Source organism: Aquarana catesbeiana, linkage group LG01 (genome assembly GCF_042186555.1).
Source record: "Aquarana catesbeiana isolate 2022-GZ linkage group LG01, ASM4218655v1, whole genome shotgun sequence".
Lineage (NCBI taxonomy): Eukaryota > Metazoa > Chordata > Amphibia > Anura > Ranidae > Aquarana > Aquarana catesbeiana.
Window position 1 is genome coordinate 769513083 of NC_133324.1, and position 22403 is coordinate 769535485.

General features: G+C 42.4%; 1 protein-coding gene across 1 annotated transcript in view; it reads left to right on the forward strand.

Moving 5' to 3' along the window:
- The window catches only part of LOC141113333 (glutathione S-transferase P 1-like), a 77143-nt gene extending 59060 nt beyond the window's left edge, over nt 1-18083 (forward strand). Inside the window, exon 7 of the mRNA XM_073606397.1 lies at nt 17789-18083. Coding sequence (XP_073462498.1) covers nt 17789-17974 — 186 coding nt within the window. The 3' untranslated portion in view covers nt 17975-18083. The remainder of the gene's footprint in view (nt 1-17788) is intronic.
- The last annotated feature ends 4320 nt before the right edge of the window (nt 18084-22403 follow it).

Genomic DNA, 22403 nt, shown 5'->3' on the forward strand with positions numbered 1-22403 from the left:
TCCCATACAACCATTCCTGGCCGGTGCTGGCCTGGTGTCAACCACCTCTGAGCCTGACCCTGCAGAGCTAACAGAATCTCTGCCCCAGTGTGGCTCCTGTCCCCTAAGCAGACCAACTCAAGCACCGCATGGCATCTTTTAGCCTGACTGCTTGCGTAGCCCTTTGAATGCTTACGGAGCACCGCTGGTTCAGAGGATAAATCTGCAGAAGAGGCCATAGAGGAAGAAGAAGAGGAGGGGGTGGAGGAGAGAGCAGAATCACCACTACCTTTTTTGGAGGCGTGGTGGTGGAACAAGCTCCAACAACACTGAACCCTGTCCTGCATCCTTCCCAGCTGCCAGTAGAGTTACCCAGTGCGCTGTGAAGGAAAGGTAATGTCCCTGCCCATGCCTGCTGGACCATGATTCAGCGGTAATATGCACCTTACTGCTGACTGCCCTGTCCAATGAGGCAAAAACATTGCCTTCCACATGGTGGTAGAGAGCCGGAATGGCCTTCCGTGAAAAGAAATGGCATTTTGGAACCTGCCACTGAGGTACAGCACATTCAACAAATTCACAAAAGGTGGCAGAGTCTATCAGCTGAAAAGGCAGCAGTTGCAGTGCTAGCAATTTGGCCAAGCTAGCATTTAGACGCTGAGCATGTGGATGGCTGGGACCAAATTTCTTTTTACGGTTCAGCAACTGGGGTAGGGAAATTTGCCTGCTAAAATCAGATGGTGGTGTACTGCTAGCAGATTGGCTGCAAGTACTTGGGACACCTATTGCTATACCTTCATTCCTCTAAGTGCAGGTTTTTAAGAGGACAGGAGGTATAGTAGGGTTGGAGATCCCAGATGAGGAGCAAGGAGAAGTCTGCCTTTTTCTTTGATGTAGGTCTTTCAAGTGCTGTTGCCAACGGACTACAGCCCAAGTGGCTGCTGTTCTGGCCATGCTTGATCCACTGCAGACATAGGTTGCAAACAGCAAGGGTGCGATCTGCTGCATGCGTTTCAAAAAAGGCCCACGCCAAGGAACTTTTAATAGTCAATGGGGAGTCAGCAGTGCCCTGCACCTGCGGAGCTCTGCGATGTGATGCAATAGGGTGGCTGCACTTAAGCTGCCCCCTAGAGGACACCCTGCCTCGTTGGAGTTGTGCCTCCTCCTCCTCACTTTCCTCCTCTCTTCTCTCAGGCACCCAAGTACAGTCAGTGACCTCATCTTCCCTTCCCTCTTCGTCACTGGAGCAAACTTGGCAGTATGCTGCAGGTGGGGCAACATGACTGACAGTTTCTTGTCCTTCTTGGGCACCCCCTCTCTCTAGGCTCACATTACTTCCTTCCTCAACCTGGGAACCAACATTGGAGACTTAAAATCGCTGCATATCCTCCAGTAGAATGTACCCGACACTGTGGTCGAATAATTCTGGGGACTCCTCCATGCATGATGATGAGACTACGGGAGGAGTGACTGTGGACAAGGAGCCGGTGTAATAGGCCGACTTGGTAGCTGCGTTGGAAGGCAAACTACTCTGAGTCTGGGTGACAGAGGATGAGGACAATGAGGACGGCTTTGTTATCCATTCCCCCAACTCTTCTGCATGTTCTGGCTCATAAACACGGCCAGCAGCAGAAGAAAAGTACAAGCGTGCACCACGGCCTCCTGCAGAGGATGCACTATGTCCACGACAAGCACTGCTGACTGTAGACACAGAGGCTACTTGCCCTCTTTTAGTGGCCTGTGAGCGTCTCTCTTCTTGGTGACCTTCCGGACATGATGTATATTTTGTTTTGCAACACCACACTACACTATATTAGATACTGTGTACACTGCTAGCACTGAATTAGCAACTGTATTACGGCTGCACTGTATTGTGTACTGTGTACACCACCAGAAGTGTAGCAGAAACTGTACACACTGTATTAGATACTGTGTACACTGCCTGCATTGTATTAGCAACTGTACTACTGCTGCACTGTATTGTGTACACCACCAGAAGTGTAGTAGAAACTGTACACATTGTATTAGATACTGTGTACACCACCTGCACTTTATTAGCAACTGTACTATGGCTGCACTGTATTGTGTATACAATACACCACCTGAAGTGTATTAGAAACAGTACACCACAGAATGCACTGTAGATATAGGCTCCCCATAATGTTCGCTCTTCGGCGAGCGGGGGGAACACCCAATGTTCGAGTAGAAATTTTGTTCAACAAGAACATCTAGGACTAAAATCAACCTTAACATTTCCCCACCACCACTAATTGCAGCCTCTTAAAAAGCCAAAACCCAAAAAATTACAGCTATCTCTCAGCATGCTGACAGTAATCACCCAGCCTTCAAAACAGATGGCATATGCCAGAAACAGGTGGTTCACTGGCTCTCTGGTCTTCCACAGTACACCTACACTGATTAACTTCTTGCACCCCGGGACTTAGGACAGTTTGACACCACAGAGATGCAGCCAAAAAACATGGAACAGCACAGTGGTTCACAGCCTAGAGCTTTAGCCTTGCAGCAGCGAGTTTCTGGGTTTTTTATTATTATTATTATTCAGGATTTATATAGCGCCAACAGTTTACGCAGCGCTTTACAATATAAAAGGGAGACAATACAGTTATAATACAATAAAATACAAGAGGATTAAGAGGGCCCTGCTCAGAAGAGCTCCCCAATCTAGCTAGAAGTTTATATGTTGTGTTGTTAAACTTTCTTTTTCACCAGTGCTAACATTTTTGATGGGTTTCGCATAATGGAACCCTAAGAAATCACATTTTAAATAAAGCAAGTGTGGGTTTGCACCAAATCTAGAACTGGGGTGTTTTGGCCCAGATATGGATGTACAGTATCTCACACAAATGAGTACACCCCTCACATTTTTGTAAATATTTTATTATATCTGTTCATGTGACAACACTGAGGAAAGTACACTGCTACAATGTAAAGTAGTGAGTTTACAGCTTGTATAGCAGTGAAAAATTTACTGTCCCCTCAAAATAACTCAACACACAGCCATCAATGTCTAAACCACTGGCAACAAAAGTGAGTACACCCCTAAGGCTACTTTCACACTGAGGTGCTTTACAGGCGCTACAGCGCCTCTCCTGTGTCTCCAGTGTGAAAGCCGAGGCTTTCACACTGGAGTGGTGCGCTTGCAGGATGGTCAAAAAAGTCCTGCAAGCCGCATATTTGCAGCGCTGTAGGAACGGTGTATTCACTGCTCCTAAAGCGCCCCTTCCCATTGAAAACAATGGGCAGCACCGCTAAACCGCATAGCTATGCCGGTGGTTTTAACCATTTTACAGCCGCTAGCGGGGGGTTAAAACCTGCCCTGCTAGCAGCTGTATAGCACCGCAAAAACGATGGTAAAGCGGCGCTAAAAATAGCTTTACCTCCGGCGCCCGCCTGCCCCAGTTTGAAAGTAGCCTAAAAGAAAATGTCCAAATTTGGCCCAATTAGCCATTTTCTCTCCTTGGTGTCAAGCAACTCGTTGTGACTCGTTAGTGTTACAAGGTCTCAGGTGTGAATGGGGAGCAGGTGTGTTAAATTTGGTGCTATTGCTCTCACTTTCTCATACTGGTCACTGGAAGTTTAACATGGCACCTTATGGCAAAGAACTCTCTGAGAATCTGAAAAAAAGAATTGTTGCTCTACATAAAGATAGCCTAGGCTATAATAAGATTGTCAAGACCCTGAAACTGAACTGCAGCACAGTGGCCAAGAACATATAGTGGTTTAACAGGACACGTTCCACTCAGAACAGACCTCACCATGGTCGACCAAGAAAGTTGAGTGTATGAGCTCATCGTCATATCCAGAGGTTGTCTTTGGGAAATAGACATATGAGTGCTGCCAGCATTGCTGCAGAGGTTGAAGGGTGGGGGGTCAGCCTGTCAGTGCTCAGACTATACACAGCACCCTGCATCAAATTGGTCCGCATGGCTGTCGTCCCAGAAGGAAGCCTCTTCTAAAGATGATGCACAAGAAAGCCTACAAATAGTTTGCTGAAGACAAGCAGGCTAAGGACATGGATTACTGGAACCATGACCTGTGGTCTGATGAAACCAAGATAAACTTATTTGGTTTAGATGGTGTCAAGTGCAACCAGGTGAGGAGTACAAAGACAAGTGTGTCTTGCCTACAGTCAAGCACGGTAGTGGGAGTGTCATGGTCTGGGGCTGCATGAGTGCTGCCAGCACTGTAGAGCTACAGTTCATTAAGGGAATCATAAATGCCAACTTGTACTGTGACATACTGAAGCAGAGCATGATCCCCTGTCTTCAGGGACTGGGCCGCAGGGCAGAATTCCAACTTGATAACAACCCCAAACCCATCTCCAAGACGATCACTGCCTTGCTAAAGAAGCTGAAGGTGATGGACTGGCCAAGCATGTCTCTAGACCTAAACCCTATTAAGCATGTCTGGGGCATCCTCCGTAATGTCATCATGGAGGAGTGGAAGAGGACTCCAGTGGCAACCTGTGAAGCTCTGGTGAACTCCATGCCCAAGAGGGTTAAGGGTAAATAATAGTGGCCACACAAAATATTGACACTTTGGGCCCAATTTGGACATTTTCACTTAGGGGTGTACTCACTTTTGTTGCCAGCGATTTAGACATTAATGGCTGTGTGTTGAGTTATTTTGAGAGGACAGCACATTTACACTGTTATACAAGCTGTATACTCATTGCTTTATATTGTAGCAAAGTGTCATTTTTTCAGTGTTATCACCTGAAAAGATATAATAAAATATTTACAAAAATGTGAGGGGTGTACTCACTTTTGTGAGATACTGTATATGTCTGGTGTGATGCTGCATACATATTTTAATGTTGTGTGCTTATGATGAATGACAAATGCGCTTTGTCACCAATTTGTGTGAAGCACCCCTCACGAAGTTGTCATTTCCCCTTTTACCCTGCTGAGGCATTTTTTTCATTTGTAAAGGGTATGTATTCGTAATGAACAGCTGTGACCACTTGAGTCCTCAAGAGACAGAATCAATTACACTGGTGGGTGTGTCCTTTACTGGGTGGGTGGAGGTGAGCAAGCTTAGTTAGGTTATTTAAAGGCCAGCATAAAAACAGGCCTGACTTTTTCTTCGCAGTGTATATATTGGGTCACAAATAGATGGTGGTTTTGGGGGTGTGCATAATGCCTAATCCTGCACATCCCACTAAGACTATTTGATGATTTCTTCTAAATCTCACGTTAGACTTACACAGGGCTTTTTTTCTCAGAGAATAGGCGCAGAAACCCACCCTCCCCAGTCCACTACCTGCCCCAACCCCACCCCTATCCTCGCCCCCAATCCCGCCATTCCTCGGGAAAGAGAAGTTAAGTGTTGCCAAACAATGGGTGTAGTCAAGGCTCACCTTCCCCCCACCCCCATCCACAGCTCACCTCCCCCATCCACAGCCCACCCTATACCCCCCGTCCACAGTTCACATTCCCATCCACAGCCCACCCTCTCCCCCTCCCTGTCCACAGTTCACATCCCTATCCACAGGTCACCTTCTGTTCTCTCATCCACAGCTCACCCCCACATGCACAGATTACCTTCTCTTCTCTCATCCACAGTTCACCCCCCCAATGCCCTTCTTACCTTCCCCATCATGCACAGGCTACCTTCTCTTCTCTCATCCACAGTTCACCCCCCACCCCCATGCACAGCTTACCTTCCCCCCATGCACAGGTTACCTTCTCTTTTCTTGTCCACAGCTCACCCCCCCCATGCACAGCTTACCTTTCCCCCATGCTCAGGTTACCTTCTCTTCTTTTGTCCACAGCTCACCCCCCCATGCACAGTTTACCTTTCCCCCATGCACAGGTTACCTTCTTTTCTTTTGTCCACAGCTCAACCCCCCATGCACAGCTTAGCCTCCCCCCATGCACAGGTTACCTTCTCTTCTCTCGTCCACAGCTCACCCCCCCCATGCACAGCTTAGCTTCCCCCCATGCACAGGTTACCTTCTCTCATCCACAGCTCACCTCCCCATGCCCAGCTTACCTTCCCCCTATGCACAGGTTACCTTCTGTTTTCTTGTCCACAGCTCACCCTTCACGCACAGCTTACCTTTCCCCCATGCCCAGGTTACCTTCTCTTCTCTCGTCCACAGCTCACCCCCCCATGCACAGCCTACCTTCCCCCCATGCACAGGTTACCTTCTCTTCTCTTGTCCACAGATCACAACCTATGCCCAGCTTACCTTCCCACCATGCACAGGCTACCTTCTCTTCTCTCGTCCACAGCTCACACCCTTCCCCCACAGCTCGCCCTCTCTCCCCCTCGACACAGCTACACCCTCCCCATAGGTTACCCTCTCTTCTCTCCTCCACAGTTCACCCCCCCCACCCACAGATTACATTGTCCACTGTTCACCACCCCTCCATCCACGGCTCCCCATCTTCGCCCCCACATTCCACAATTCACCTTAGCATGCGCAGCCCCCTATCCAAAACTCCCCTTTTAACCTCTGTCAAAATGTCATCTCTGCTCACCCCCCCAGCAACAGCTTACATCCCCAGTCCACAATCACCTCTGCACCCCCATCCACAGCCTACCCCCCCCCCCCTCCACATTTCAGTTTTGCACCCCTATCTTCAATTCATCCCAGTCCACAGCTGTAAACCTCTACAACCCCCTATCTTCCACCTCTGCACCCCCCAGCTCTCTTAACCCTGTATAAATCCCCCTGCCCACAGCTCTCACTTTGCACAATCTAACCCCCCCAGTCTCCCCTCTCTCTGCACAACCAATCCCCCTTCCCCCCCTTTCCCTCGGCAGCTCTCTCACCGGCATTAGAGCAATGCAGCAGACTTCCATTCTGTTAGGCAGATCTGGCTTTTTTTTTCCCTCAGCCTGCTGTGCAGTCTCCTTTGTGCAGCTCTGCCTGTCAGATCAGTGTAGCACAGAACCGAGGAGGAGTTTAAGAGCACTTCACTCGGCTCCGTGCTACACTGATCTGACAGACAGCAGGTGGGGATAGCTGCCACTAGAATCCTCATTAATGCCGACAGTTGCGGCATCTGAACCCGATCCCAAGGCACCAATCAGTCAGCTGTGGGGCACATACCCTGGGTGCCGGAGCTAACATACAGAAGTCGGTGGAGTAGGTGAATGGTATAGAAAACTTCCTCTACAGGCTTATGTGTTCTGTGACATGCTGCAGAGGAGAAGGCTGCCTGAGGTGGCGGAACTGCGTTCCGGCACGTTCAAGCAGAAAAAAAGCCCTGGACTTACAACTGCTATATAATGTTTGAGATAAAAAGGAATTTCTCATTCGTTGATTGACAGACACAGCACTTCCTTATTCAGAACCATAGGGTTATATCGCCCCCTACAGGAGTAGGACACTAGGCAGAAAAAAGACTTGGCTACGCCCATGGACAGTCCTAGGTGATATACACCCCTCTCTCTGCTACAGGTCTTCAGTTTTTTTCTGCCTAGTCAGGAGTAAGGACCTAGTTCCCTGCTGGGATCGCTAGTTCTGGAAAATTTTATTTTTTTGTTGTTGTTGTTTTTTCTTTTTTTCCTGGATTTTTTCCGGTGAGATCCTCAATCCACTGCCAGACTGGGCGATGGGCTGGACACTTGATCCAGTGGTCTCCCCAGTCTGGCCAGCGAACGCGTGCAGATCGCAGCTACGGCCATGACATAGCCCCACTGGACAGGGGGCTGGCCCTGCGAGTTAAACATCTCGCGAGGTCGCATACGACTGAGTCTCGGTTGGAGGATGCAGCCGCAGCTGTGGTGGTGGTGCCAATCCCTTTTGGCACTCACAGCCGTCTCGCGTGGCAAAAGTGTTCCCTTATCCCTTCTTTTTTGACAAGTTTTCTTTAGGGAATGGGAGCGTCCAAAACGTCCCTTTGCAGTCCCAAAGTGCTTCGCGGTGCGTTATCCTTTTGAGGAAAGCCTTAAGAAGTGGACGACTCCACCTGTGGTGGATCCTCTGGTCTCTCAATTGAACAAAGCCACCATGATTCCGGTTGAAGACTCTCCGGCTTTTAAAGATCCTGCTGACAGAAAGGCAGAGTAACTGAGTCGCACTATGTTCACTATTGTGGGTTTAGCTCTTTGGGCCAGTCCTGGCCATTGCCCTGGTGTCTCAAACGCTGACCTAGAGGGTGATCAGTTTCCTCCTGCCTTCACAGAATTGGTGGACCAACTGGTCCAGGGGCTGCAATTTGTCTGCGATGCCTCTTTGGACGCAGTTCCCTTGCTTTCTAAGGGAACTGTGGGTCTGTTTCAGTGCAAGTGTTGGACTGCGGACCAGCCCTAGCTGATCTGCCTTTTCAAGGCGATCATTTGTTTGGGGCCACTCTAGATGATATCATTAATAGTGTCACAGGGGGAAGAGTACTTTTCTTCCTCAGTCAAAAAAGGGGAAGGAGCCACGTTGCAAGCGTGGTCCTTCCTTCTCGGCACGCAGAAAGTTTGTTCGTCCCTCAGTGTCCACTGATAAAGGCTCAAAGTCTTTCAAGCCCCCCTCGGGAGGTTCCAAGTAACCCTGGTCGGGCAAACCGTGAGCAGGGTTCTCCAGACCCCCAGATAAGGCTCCTTCGGCATGAAGGGGCGCCCTCGCCCGCAGTGCTGGTGGGGGGAAGTCTTTGCTGGTTTCCAGGCCCGTGGACCTCTCTGATTCGCTCCGTGGTGGCATCTCTTCATCAGGGGGACTTTCTTGCCTCCATCGACATCAAGGATGCCTTCCTGCACATTCCGATATGTGCACAACACCAGTGGTTCCTCCGCTTTGCTGTGAGAGAGGAGCATTATCAGTTTGCGGTGTTACCCTTTGGTCTCGCCTCTGCTCCGCAGGTCTTCCCTAAGGTGTTGGCCTCGGTTCTGGCAAGGTGTTAGCCCGGTTCTTGTCAAAATGGGACAAATATCCAGGGTCTCTGGACAGTCAGATTCGGTTGAGCCAAGGAACCAAAGGGTCCCTTGATCTGGTGGCTTCGTTCCCCCGGCTCTTCAGCAGGGGAAATCCTTTTCTTCCTCTGTACTGGACGGTGGTCACCACCGATGTCAGTCTGTCCGGGTGGGGAGGAGTCCTGGGCCTGAGCTCTCCTATCAACATCTTGGAAATCCGGGCAATCAGACTCTGTCTGGATCATTGGATGGATCGACTTCAGGGGTTCCCGATACGGATCCAGATGGGTTCAAATCCCACTGATAGTATCGCCTCCTGAAAACTTGCATTGTACTTAACACCATAATTAGCCAATGCACTTTATTCCATAATTTTAACCCTTCAAATGCATGCAATGGTATGTAATTATTCAATAATAATATGGTGTGGAATTCCAAAAATCCGGCTATTCAAAAATCAAGGAAAAAACAGCATAGGGTCCCCCACAGTACATACTAGGTCCTTTGGGTCTGGTATGGACTTTAAGGTGAACCCCACACCAAATTTTTTAAAAAATTGACACAGGGTCCCCCCAAAGCACCTTGTCCCCATGTTGATGGGGGCAAGTGCCTCGTTCCGACAACCCTAGCCATTGGTTGTGGGGGTCTGCAGGGAGGGGGCTTATCGGAATCTTGAAGCCACCTTTAACAAGGGAGGACCCAGATCCCAGCCCCCCCATGTGAATGAGTACGCATTGACCAAAAAAAGTAATGTAGTGTGACAAAAGACAATAGCCAGTTTTTCACAATTCCTTTATTAAAAATGTTTCTTCTTCCCTGCTTCTTCCTCCAATCTTCTCCTTCCCTGCTTCTTCTCCTAGTCTTCTTCTTCCTTCGGTCTTCCTTCGGCTTCTTCTCCCCCCGCTTCTCCGATCCAAAAATGACCCTCCTCTGACTCTGGTCCGCTTCCATGGTGCACATGTCATATATAACTATGGGGCATAGCCACTGGAAGGCGTCAATCGGGAGACCCCAAAGCACCCTCCCCATGTTGAGGGCATGTGGCCCTGGAATGGTTCAGGAGGGGGAGGTGCTCGCTCGCCCCCCCTTCCTGTTCTCCAGGCTGCTTGCTCAGATAAGTGTCTGGTATGGATTTTGGGGGGGGACCCTACGTCAATTTTTTTCTAATTCTGGCTTGGGGGGACCTTACGCTGTTTTTTTCCTTGATTTTTCATCTATATTGCTGGGAACCGGCAATACATTACAGCCACGAGTAATTTTTGGTTTCAATTTTTTCCTTTGAAATGTCGTTTTGCTGCGGCAAGATGTGCTATTTTATAGACATGTGCATTCTGTTTAGTTCATTATTATAACATTTTTCATTATTCAGGAATTCGTATGCATCCGAATTTCCGAATTACAAAAGTAACGAATTTAAACGAATCCGAAAAAAAACGAGTGAATTCTCGAAAACAAATTTGATTCTATTTGAATTTGAATTCATTCTATATGAAATTCTAATTTTGGAAGATGTTAGTTTTTCTATGCTATTATTTTCTATTTTATTCAAATCTTTTCTATTTGAATTTGAATTCATTCTATACAAAATTTGAATTTCAGAAAATGGCTATATAGAAATAGAATGAAAATAGAAATCTAATAAAAAAGATTAGAATAGAAAAAACAATAGAACAGAAAAAAAATATTATATATATATATATATATATATATATATATATATATATATATATATATATATATATATATATATATATATATATATATATAACCTTCTTCCGAAATTGAAATTTGGTACATCTTTTCTATTCTAATTCATTCTGTACCAAATTTCAATTTCGGAAGATGTTTATATATATATATATATATATATATTTCAATTTTTTTCTATTCTACTATTCTAGTCTTTTCTATTAGAATTAGAATCTCATTCTATTTCTATATAACCATTTTCCGAAATTCGAATTCAAATACAAAAGATTAGAATAAAATAGAAAATAATAGAAAAGGAAAAGAATAGCATAGAAAAACAATAGACCAGCATAGAAAAAAAAAAAAAAAAAAATTATATATATATATATATATATATATATATATATATATATATATATATATATATATATATATATATATATATATATATATATATATATATATATATATAAAAAACATCTTCCAAAATTCGAATTTCGGATAGAATGAATTTGAATTCAAATAGAATAGAATAGAAAATAATAGAAAAACAATAGAACAGAATAGAATAAAATATATATATTATATTTTATTCTGTTCTATTGTTTTTCTAGTCTATGCTTTTCTATTATTTTCTATTCTAATCTTTTCTATTTAAATTCAAATTCATTCTATACGAAATTCGAATTTTGGAAGCCATCTTCTGAAAGTCGAATTTCGTATAGAATGAATTCAAATTCGAGTAGAAAAGTTTAGAATGGAATAGAAAAGAATAGCATAGAAAAACAATAGAACAGAATAGAATAAAAAATAATATATTATATTTTATTCTATTTTTCTATTTTTATTTTATTCTATTCTGTTCTATTGTTTTTCTAGTCTATTCTTTTCTATTATTTTCTTCTCTAATCTTTTCTATTCAAATTCGAATTCATTATATACGAAATTCGAATTTCAGAAGCCATCTTCCGAAATTCGAATTTCGTAAAAAAAATAATTCAAAATTCGAATAGAAAAGTTTAGAATAAAATAGAAAAGAATAGCATAGAAAAAAAAATGGAACAGAAAAAAAAAATATATATATAATATATTATTTTTTTTTCTATTCTGTTCCATTGTTTTTCTATGCTATTCTGAATTCAAATGAATTTTTTTTTTTCATTTTTAGAATGAATTTGAATTAATTCTATGCGAATTTTGAATTTCAGAAGATGGCTTCTGAAATTCGAATTTCATACAGAATGAATTTGAATAGAAAAGATTAGAATAGAAAATAATAGAAAAGAATAGACCAGAAAAACAATAGAACAGAATATAATATAATATATATATTTTATTCTATTCTGTTCTATTGTTTTTCTATTTTATTCTAATCTTTTCTATTTGAATGTGAATTCATTCTATACGAAATTCGAATTTCGGAAAAATGGTTATATAGAAATAGAATGAAATGAAAAAAATTAAATAGAAAAAACAATAGAACAGAATTATATATTATATATATATATATATATATATATATATATATATATATATATATATATATATATATATATATATATATATATATATATATATATATATATATATATATATATATATATATATATATATTATATTATATTATATAATATAAATATTATATTATATAATATAAATATAATATATATATATATATATATATATATATATATATATATATTATATAATACAAATTATATATATATATATATATATAAAACCATCTTCCGAAATTGGTACAGAATGAATTCGAATTCGAATAGAAAAGATTAGAATAGAATATATTATATTTTTTTCTATTCTGTTCTATTGTTTTTCTATGCTATTCTTTTCTATTATTTTCTATTCTATTCTAATCTTTTCTATTCAAATTCACTTTCATTCTATACGAATTTCGCAAAATGGTTATATATAGTTTACTTTTTCAAATTCGATCAAATTTTTTCGAATGCGGTAAAATTTTTTCGAATTTGATTGTTTTTTTTCAAATGCGGTAGAATTTTCTTGAATCTCATAGGTTTTTTGGAATGCAGACAAATTTTTTCGAATACTGGCAATTTTTTTTCGAATTCGAATATGAAACTAAACTAATCCCGAAAACAAATGTAACGAATGCAACGAATTTAACTAAACGAATTTAGTTAAATAAGGGATCGAAACAAAACGAAACGAAACAAATTTTTTCATTATACACATGTCTACTACTTTACATGCAGACTAAGGGGACCCCCCAGGCAGGATATTTTAAAGGAATTTTTCATTTTTATTGTTTCACTTAAAGCATTATTAAAATCACTGCTCCTGAAAATCAATCTTTTTTTTTTTTTTTGATACATTGATACATGTTCCCCAGGGCAGTTCCCAGACCTCCATACCTTTTGTGGCCAATTTTTCTTCAAAATGGGCACTTTTGATTTTTTACTGTTCGGTTCCCATAGACTTCAATGGGTTTCGCAATTGGCACTTGCAGATCCACGGAATCGCTGATTAGCGCAGATTCCAAATTTACTAAAGCATGTTCACCGCTAATAGCGCGCTCCGGGAATCGCGCATTCGGCCACTTGAACTTTTAATTGGGCGCTATTTTTATGCACCGCGCAATCACATATTCGCACTATAGTAAATGTCCGCCACTGTCACATTTTTATTCAACCGCATGTGTTTACTGGCTGTAAAACACATTTTTCCAAAAAATCCCCCCCACCCTCATCAAAAAAAAATCAACATTTTTAAGTAAGTTTACAATTTTGAGTTGGGCCCCATTCATAGCCATTTTGGGATGCAGGCTGGACACCCCTGGTTAAACTATGCTCACTTTGGCGACCCTCACAGCTTAAGGCCTGTTTCACACTAGTGTAATTTCAGATACAACTTGAGTTGCTCAGAATCACATGACAAGGGAAATAACATGTTTTAAATGGTGCGCGTTTGCATCAATGCAGCTCAGGACAGAGCAGTTTTAGAAAAGGTTGTTGTACTACCTTGGTGCAATTCCAGTGCAGTTTGGCCCTATAGGATACTCAAACTTATCAAAGTTGCATCCAAGTAGCACTACATAATTGCACTGAAAGTTAGATAAAAATCATATCGCAGTAGTGTGAACCTATAAAGAGAGAGGGGGGAACACAGGAAGTGCCACCTGAGTGTAGTATTAAAGCACAATTTTAATGGCAAGGTAAGCAATAACACTCACAAGAATGAAATAAAAAGCAGGCTCATCTGTGTATAGATGGTATCTCTCCTGGCATCCGGAAAACAAATGCTCACACATTATGGAGGTGGAAGGGGATCTGCTGTCATCTCCATAATGCGTGGACGCTTATTTTCCGGATGCCAGGAGAGATACCATCTATTCACACAGATGAGCCTGCTTTTTATTTCAATCTTGTGAGTGTTATTGCTTACCTTGCCATTAAAATTGTGCTTTAATACTACACTCAGGGGGTGCTTCCTGTGTTCCCCCTCTCTCTTTACCTGTTTACAGAGCAGGCTTTCTCTGAGGACAGCTGCCACCATCACTCCAAGAGCTTTTACCCTTCTATGAACTTATGGACTAATATGATTATTCATTGCCTACTTTTATATTCACAATCACGTCTTTGGGCTTACAGTTTTTTTTTCCATTAGTAGTGTAAACCTAGCATAAAGTCCTAAAATGGTCAATGTTTGGGGCTTTTGGTGTTCTCCTCTGCCTACACTTTACTAGAAATCAGGCCAAAGGTTCAGGAAATGTATTCCAAGTAACAGGGAAAATGTTTGAAGAAAGACACTGGAGAAAAATTAACAAGTTAAACTGTTCCTGCTCTGGTCAGCAAGTTCCCTTTTAGTATTTTAAAATGGACGTGCCCTTTTAATAATACTACACAAGAAGAGTTCCAAAAAGGTGGACAAACTGGGTAGAAATGTGCTATCTACCTTTAATTTGCACACCTGCTTGAATTTCAAATCAGTTAAGTAAAGTGAAAAAATAGAACTGTACCCAAAGGGTTATCTCACTGGTATTGCTACCTTAATGTACTGATGTTAGGGTTGCCACCTCATCCCTTTAAACCCAAACACATATGAACATAGGTGTGCGCAGCCTATTGCATTAGGGTGTGCACCCCAAAGCTCAAACACATGCCTTTCTCTGCAGCCTCAGCTGCACTGGACAGTGAATGAATGGGAAGTTCTCTTTGCTAAGCGGCTTCCTGTTCATTCACAAACTGAAGCATAGTAAACACTGTTTGCTATGCCTCAGTTATGAATGAACACAGTGAGTGAGTGTGTTCACTGTGTTCATTTAGAAAAAGAGGCTGCTGGTAAATTACAAATTTAGTTGCTTTTTCTTTCACTCTACATCCTGAAACATCCCCCGCAGAAGCTCGGGGGAGAGGAGAGGAGGGAATCGAGCAGCACTGCGGGGCATGGGGGCCAACATGGGGGACGCTCGGGCAGTAGGGGGAATCAGCACTTCACGTTGTGATTAGGGTGTGCCCAGGCACACCTGGCACACCCCCCTGCGCACACCTATGTATATGAATTACATGGGTTAATTTAATGCAGATAAGGCACCAAGTGAGTTTAATTAACACCTTAATCAGCCATCGGACCTGTGTAATTAATATGTGTTTGGTTTTAAAGGGATGAGGTGGCAACCCAAACTGATGTTGATATAAATGATCTGGTTCCTGGATAGGACAACTTTTACACCCCATGGGATCTATATGGTTTCCTTGGCTTGTAGTGTAAAATAAAAAAATACTTGAAACTGAAGCACCACACCACTGCTAAAAAGTCCACATACAACTCCGATAAAAGTCAGGGGGACAATCCAAAAAGTAGCCAACAAGAGCACCCCCTTCATCAGGGCTTGATTAACAACAATGTCAAACCAGCTGCTGACAAATTCTGTAAATGTAAACATTGAAAAAAAGTGTTAACTGCTTGCCTACTGGACACTTTTACCCCCTTCCTGCCCAGGGCAATTTTCAGCTTTCAGCGCTGTTGCAGTTTGAATGACAACTACGCGGTCATGCAATGCTGTACCCAAACAAAATTTTTATAATTTTTTTGAGACAGATAGAAGTTTCTTTTGGTGGGCAAGAGTTTCTTTGGTGCGGCAGGAGTTGGACGACGTTATATGATGTCATGCCAGAACGAGAGAGCCGCCGCCCACCCATCATTTGACAATATGGCAGGTGGGAAGTGGTTGAAGGTCCAGTTCACTTCTAGCCTGTTCACATTGTTGTCAATCAAGCCTTGATTAACAGGGCACGCTTGGACCCCCAAAACACAGTTACTTTTGGATTGTCCCCCTGGCTTTTATTGGAATGAATTTGTATCTTGATCTCTTAGCAGTGGTGTGAAGCTTCAATTTACATTTTTTAATTTAAAATCAAGCTGACAATGGAAGTAATTGATGAATTTAGAGAGGAGGCAGATATGGAAACACTGATACTGAATCATATTTTGTGCCATCTCTGATATTTCTATCAGACGGGATAGTTCTTTCCCTGTGAGCAATACTTTAAAGCAGTCATAGTCAGTAAGTAGTCACAGTAGAAACAGGTCAGAAGTTTATCTCTAAATTATTTATTTTTGTCTTACAAAATGGTAGTTTTAGACCCTATACACACTATACAACTTTTGTTGTCAGATTTCCTTCAGATTTACCCAAACCATGTAGTGCAAGGACCTGCCTGATTCCATACAAATTGAAACTCCTAAGGTTTGACCTCATATTATATGGTTTTGGCAAATCTAAAGCAAAAAATCTACAGAAAATTGGATAGTGTGTATCCAGCTTTAGTCTTCTAGGTTAAACAAATAGATAAGTAATAAGAGTAAAGAGTAAAAGGAAGAAGTAAGGACTAGTTGGACAAAAATAAAAGTTGTTACATGTGGAAAATGGGATCTATACAGTTTAAAGGCCGATTTACACCTGAATCGCACAGGAACGTGGTCTGGGTTCTTTTGCGATTCAGCATGGTGTTATTTTTCTGAAATAACACAAAAAAATAGTGCATGCACTACCTTTTAAAAACAATTTGCATCTGATAGCATGGTACTATATTTTTAATCTGCGTTTGGGGTGTCATTAGGATTACATTGACACCTGCAACAGATTGCACACCCAGTGCATTTTGAATGCAATGTGGGAACTGCGCATGAAACATGGCTTTCCTGCACTGCATTCTGGCGTGAATGAGTCCTTAACCAATTTTCAGCTTTCAGCACTGTCGCACTTTGAATGACAATTGTGTGACCGTGTAATGCTGTACCCAAATGACATTTTTATCATTGTTTTGAGACAGATAGAGCTTTCTTTTGGTGGTATTAAATCACCACTGAGTTTTTTATTTTTTCGCAAACATTTTTTAAAAAAGACAGAATTAAAAAAAAAAGGTTTTCCTTCTTTCTGTTCTAAAATTTTGTAAATAAGTAATTTTTCTCCTTCACTGATGTGCGCTGATGAGGCTGCACTGACAGGTACTTATGAGGCGGCACTGATAAGGCGGCACTGATGGGCATTGATAAGGAGGCACTAATATGCCGCACTGATGGGGCACTGATCAGGAGGCACTGGTGGGCATCACTGGTGGACACTGATTGGCATTGCTGATGGGACTGCACTGATAATCATTGCACTGTTTATCATTGCAGATCCCCCCGCCAGGAAAGCCGATGACGTGTTGTCATCATGAGTAGAGGAATGCCAATGACCGGCACTTCCTAGTTACACTGATCAGCTGTGATTGGACACAGCTGATCACATGGTAAAGAGCCTATGTCATAGGCTGTTTACCGTGATTGGAGATGTGGTGTGTCTGAGCGACACACCGCACCACACATTGCTCTGGTGTGTACCCCCAGGGGCGCTCAAGCGGCATTTTGTGAAGGACGTAATTTGATGTCCAATCACAACAATTAAACCACTGCCCGGCCGTCATTTTGCTATAGGCCGGGTGGGATGTGGTTAAAGCCAAACTGTACCAATAATTTTTGTTTTTTCTGTTAAGAAGAATGGCTAGAATCTGTCAGGTTGCCTTTTCTTCTTGTTCTGGGGGCCTCCTGTCACACTTTGACAGACAATGTGCTACCAAGACAAGCATGGAGAAAGGAGAAAACTCCTAATAGGGTCACAGCAATAAAATATAGTTGGGAAATAGAGTGAGAGTTGGGTCTAAAGCTAAATAAATTGAGTGAGATTTGGAGGTAATGTTTCATTCTTTTGTTGTTACAGATCTCATATGCTGACTACAATCTCCTGGACATGCTTCACTGTCACCTTGACCTTGACCCAAAATGTTTAGCTTCCTTCCCTCTCCTGTCAGCTTACATTCAATGCCTTGCCACCCGTCCAAAGTTGAGCACATATCTGAAATCAGAAAAACGCAACAAGCGTCCTATTACCCCTAAACACAAATGAGCATGCGCTACCAACATCCCGGCCTGAAACTCCGCTTCATGGTTTTATGTAAGCTTCCACTCCATGAGTACTTATAAAGTAAAATAAACTTTTATATGTTTTAAACCACCATATGTTTCTTTTGCAGTTATTGCATCTCCTGTGTATACACCAGGCTTTCTCAAACAGGGTTCCTCCAAAGGTTGCTATGGGTTCCTTGAGCAATGGGCAATTATTTCCGCTCAAATAAACAAATACTTTTCAGGTATCTGTAGCGCTACCCCCGCAGGAGCAACTTGAATATTGTTGGTTTCTTACTCTGTCTCTTCAACTCCAAGAACAGACCCAACCCCACTGGCACACCTGGATGTAATGTAGTGTAGATAATATAGCAAAAGGAGACAGGTTATAATGAACACAGTGCGAGACTTTACTGTGCACTTGCTTAAAGAAAAATGGAACAATAGTCACGGTGATATTGAGCCATAAAACAAATAGGCATTGATAGAACAAAGAGCAAAAGTACTAAGGCATGAAAGCAATCTGTCTGCTTTCAGGAGACTCCTTTAAATGAAATAACACAGAGAGCAGAGGTAAATACACAAGAATAATGAGTCAGAAATATAATGTTACTTTAACAAACATCTGATAACCTCAGTTATATTGGGCTATATAAATCTAGGCAGGAGGAGGGTAGAGGAATGGCCTTGTTTTAGTCTATCAGTCCACTCCCTTCTTTACCCCAGCACCACAGTCCCAGTAGGCCTGCTTAATCACAATACTTTACTCAGTGTACTGAATCAACCCCCAGTGTGGAGTCACATATAAGTGACTAGTGTCCTGAACACAGATGGGGCCTCTAAGATCTTGAGTTACTTTAAGATGGTGCACGTGTTGATCTCCTGTAATGAGGTGAACACAGTATATCCAAAAAGGCTTGACAGTCAACCAGTATTGTAACCATTTGGGATAGCAGACAAGTGTTTTCACTGCCTGACAGAGTATAACAGCATCACAGTTCCATATAACTAAAGAAGGCAGGGCAACAAAGATAATTCAGAGTTCTAGCTTAGGAAGGATTTGGGCGAGACTCCGTTCACCAACTCCTGTGTCCAAAGGCCGCAGGCGGAGACACTGTGATACCGGTCTTTGCAAGTGTCCGATTGACACCTTTTCTCTGGAACATTGCATCCTGATCGGGATGCCTGGGATGTGCACTCTGAGTCCTCCTTTAGCTCCCGATGCCTGCCACTAACTTCCTGACTGTAGAAGGAGCGATCCCTCAGATCTAAGGCCACAGCCCTCTGTCCCCACATCCAGACTTTCCCGTGCCTCGTGGTAGCTCTGCCTTCTCCCAGGAAGCCTCTCTGGTTAGGACTTCTCCCGTGCAGCAGTGTTTCTTGGAAAATGTATTTCCCTGTGTATTGATTTCAGTTAAACATCCTGGGCTGGGAACTCCATCCCCCAGAGTTCCTTGCTGCTCCTCCCTTGATTAACTGACTTCTTTCTGCCAATGAAGAACTAGAGGAAAGGGCAGAGTGGGTTGTCTTGTCTGAGAACATGTCTGTGAGAAGAAAAGGGAGGGGGGAAATCACTCCTGCGAGGCTGACAAGCTGTGTCTCTGTTGAGAGTCCTGGCCAGCTTGCCAATGTAATCAGGATGCATAGCTACTGCTACATGTAACAAGGGTATTCTTCCCCCTGACCACCAGTGTAAGGGGGCACTTCTCCCATGCTCATCAATCAGGGGCGTATCATGAAATGAGTGGGCCCGTGTGAAAGATAAAAAGTGGGCCCCAGTAATTGACAAACGAAAACGCGGCGTGCCGCGTCAAAATTGTGGCGTGGCTTAAAATGCGTGAAATATTGTGAGTGGCTTAAAGGGGTGTGGTTTAATAGAGTCTGAGATTACTTACATAATGCAGAATGTGGTAATGTTAAATAGGGAATGTGTATGTGTAGTATGTGTAGGAGAGGAGTGCGAAGTGTATGGTGGTGGGTAGTATGTGCAGGAGAGGGGTGTAGAGTGTATGGCGGGGGTAGTATGTGTAGGAGAGGGGTAGTTTAATTACTGTATATTCTTTTTTACCCGTTTTTATTTTTTAAAAATCTGCGTAGGCGGGGGGTCAACAATCTGATACAAAGACACCACAGAAAACAATACTCTCTATTGGAAAACATACAAATAAATAAAAAAATGAAAAAAATATATATATAATATATATATATAAATATTTATATTGAATATTGTGGGGGTTGGCTCAAATGGGGATCACTTTCCCTTGGAAAAAGGTAGTGCAGACAGCAGGCCTTTCTTAAAATCTGACTTGTATCCAAAAGCATGGTTCAATTAGTGCATACACTTCCACGACTGATCCTGCTATCCATTGTTTTAATGATGGATGCTCCATTTGTGAGTAATGGACAGTATTGTCCACAACAATATTATTTTCGGTCAGGTAGTGCTTCTCACCCTGACCCCCAAGCTATAAATAATATTTTTCATAATTATACTAAAATACTCTATTTTTACAAAATTGTGAAAAGGTCGACCAAATACTCTCTATTTTACTTAAGGCATTATGATGGTGTGTCGCTGTGCAACGTAGCACTGTTATTATCTAGGAGTTCATTATTTCCAGGGTTCTACTGTTCAAGTACCCTAATCTCCAGTGTTTACATATATAAGTACAATTTGTCATTTGATATAGATAGGTCAACAAGAAAATACTTATGCAAGATATTGATGTATATTTTGAAATATTGTATTTATGAAGATATAGATGGCATCTCAGTGATCACCAGATTTTCCTCTATCTCAGGTAATCTTTCATTTTTAATGTTAATGGTGTTAACTAGGGTTGTCCCGATACCGATACTAGTATCGGTATCGGCACCGATACCGAGCATTTGCCCAAGTACTTGTACTCGGGCAAATGCTCCCGATGCTTCCCCGATACCTAAAAGTCATCTGTGATCGGTGCATGGGGGAGATACAAGCTTCTCCCCCAGCGGCTTTCAGCTGCTTTAGTGACACAGCGGTGATCGCTCACCGCTGACTGTCACTGCATTATCCTCCATGCCCCCTCCTTTCCTCTGTGCCTCTCCGCTGTCCCCCTCCGTTCTTCTCTCCTTTTCTGTCCCCCTCCGCTGTCCCCTCCATTCCTCTTTCCTCCTCTGTGCCTCTCCGCTGTCCCCTCCGTTCCCCCCTCCTTCTCTGTCCCCCTCCGTTCTCCCCCTCCGTTCCTCTTTCCTCCTCTGTGCCTCTCCGCTGTCCCCTCCGTTCCCCCCTCCTTCTGTCCCCCTCCGTTCCGCTGTCCTCCTCCTCCTTCCTTTGTGAATAGACAGAGTCAGCTGACTCTGTCCATTCACATAACTGAAACATTGTAATCTCTTGTGATTACTATGTGTCAGTTTATGAATGGAGAGGAGCCGCTGTCTTCTCTCCATTCATTCTCAGTGCAGCTGAGGCTGCAGAGAAAGGGACTGGGGAATCTCTATCCTCTGTCTCTTTCTCTGTCTCAAGGGGGAGATATCAGAGGTCTGTTAAGACCCCTGATATCTCACCAAAGCCCCCCAACAGGGCTGATTAAAAAAAAAAACAAAAACAAAAAAAACACATATTGCAATAAAGAATAAAAAAAAAATTATTGTAAAAAATAAAAATTGTAAATTTAAAAAACAAAAAAAAAAACAAAACACACATACACCGTTCACCCCCCTCCCCCCCCCCCAAAAAAAAAAAAAAAAAAAAAAAGCACTGTTAAAAAAAAAATTAAAAAAAACACTGTCACGTGACATAAAAAAAAAGTATCGGTATTCGGTATTGGCGAGTACTTGAAAAAAAAGTATCGGTACTTGTACTCGGTCCTGAAAAAGTGGTATCGGGACAACCCTAGTGACACTGCCATATGCTCTTCCCCGGGCCTTGTGATCCATTGCCACTACCTTATAGCCATCATCTCTATTTAATAACACCACAACAGGTCTTAGGGTGATTTCTCACAATGCCCGGGGCATTAATTCACCTCACAAGAGAAAGAAAGCTTTTCGCCACTACAAAAGATTAGGAGCGGATATAATATTAATGCAAGAAACTCACTTTGCAACAGACAAATACCCTAAATTTGTTGACAAGAGTTTCAGTCAATTTTATTGCACTACTTACAAAACAAAATCTAGGGGTGCTACTATATTTATTAGGAACTCGGTAGTTTTTGAGGTTCAGAATGTCTTTAAAGACCCAGATAGTCGTTATTTGATTTTGAAAGGCTCAATTAAAAGGACGTTTTGTCACTATTGCCTCAGTATATGCTCCAAATGATGACCAATCAAACTTTTTCAACACATTTTTTGATACTCTAGACAATTATCATTCCACACATCTTGTAGTGGGTGGTGACTTCAATTTAGCCACTCATTCGGCTCTAGACAGAAGCAAAGTTGTCCCA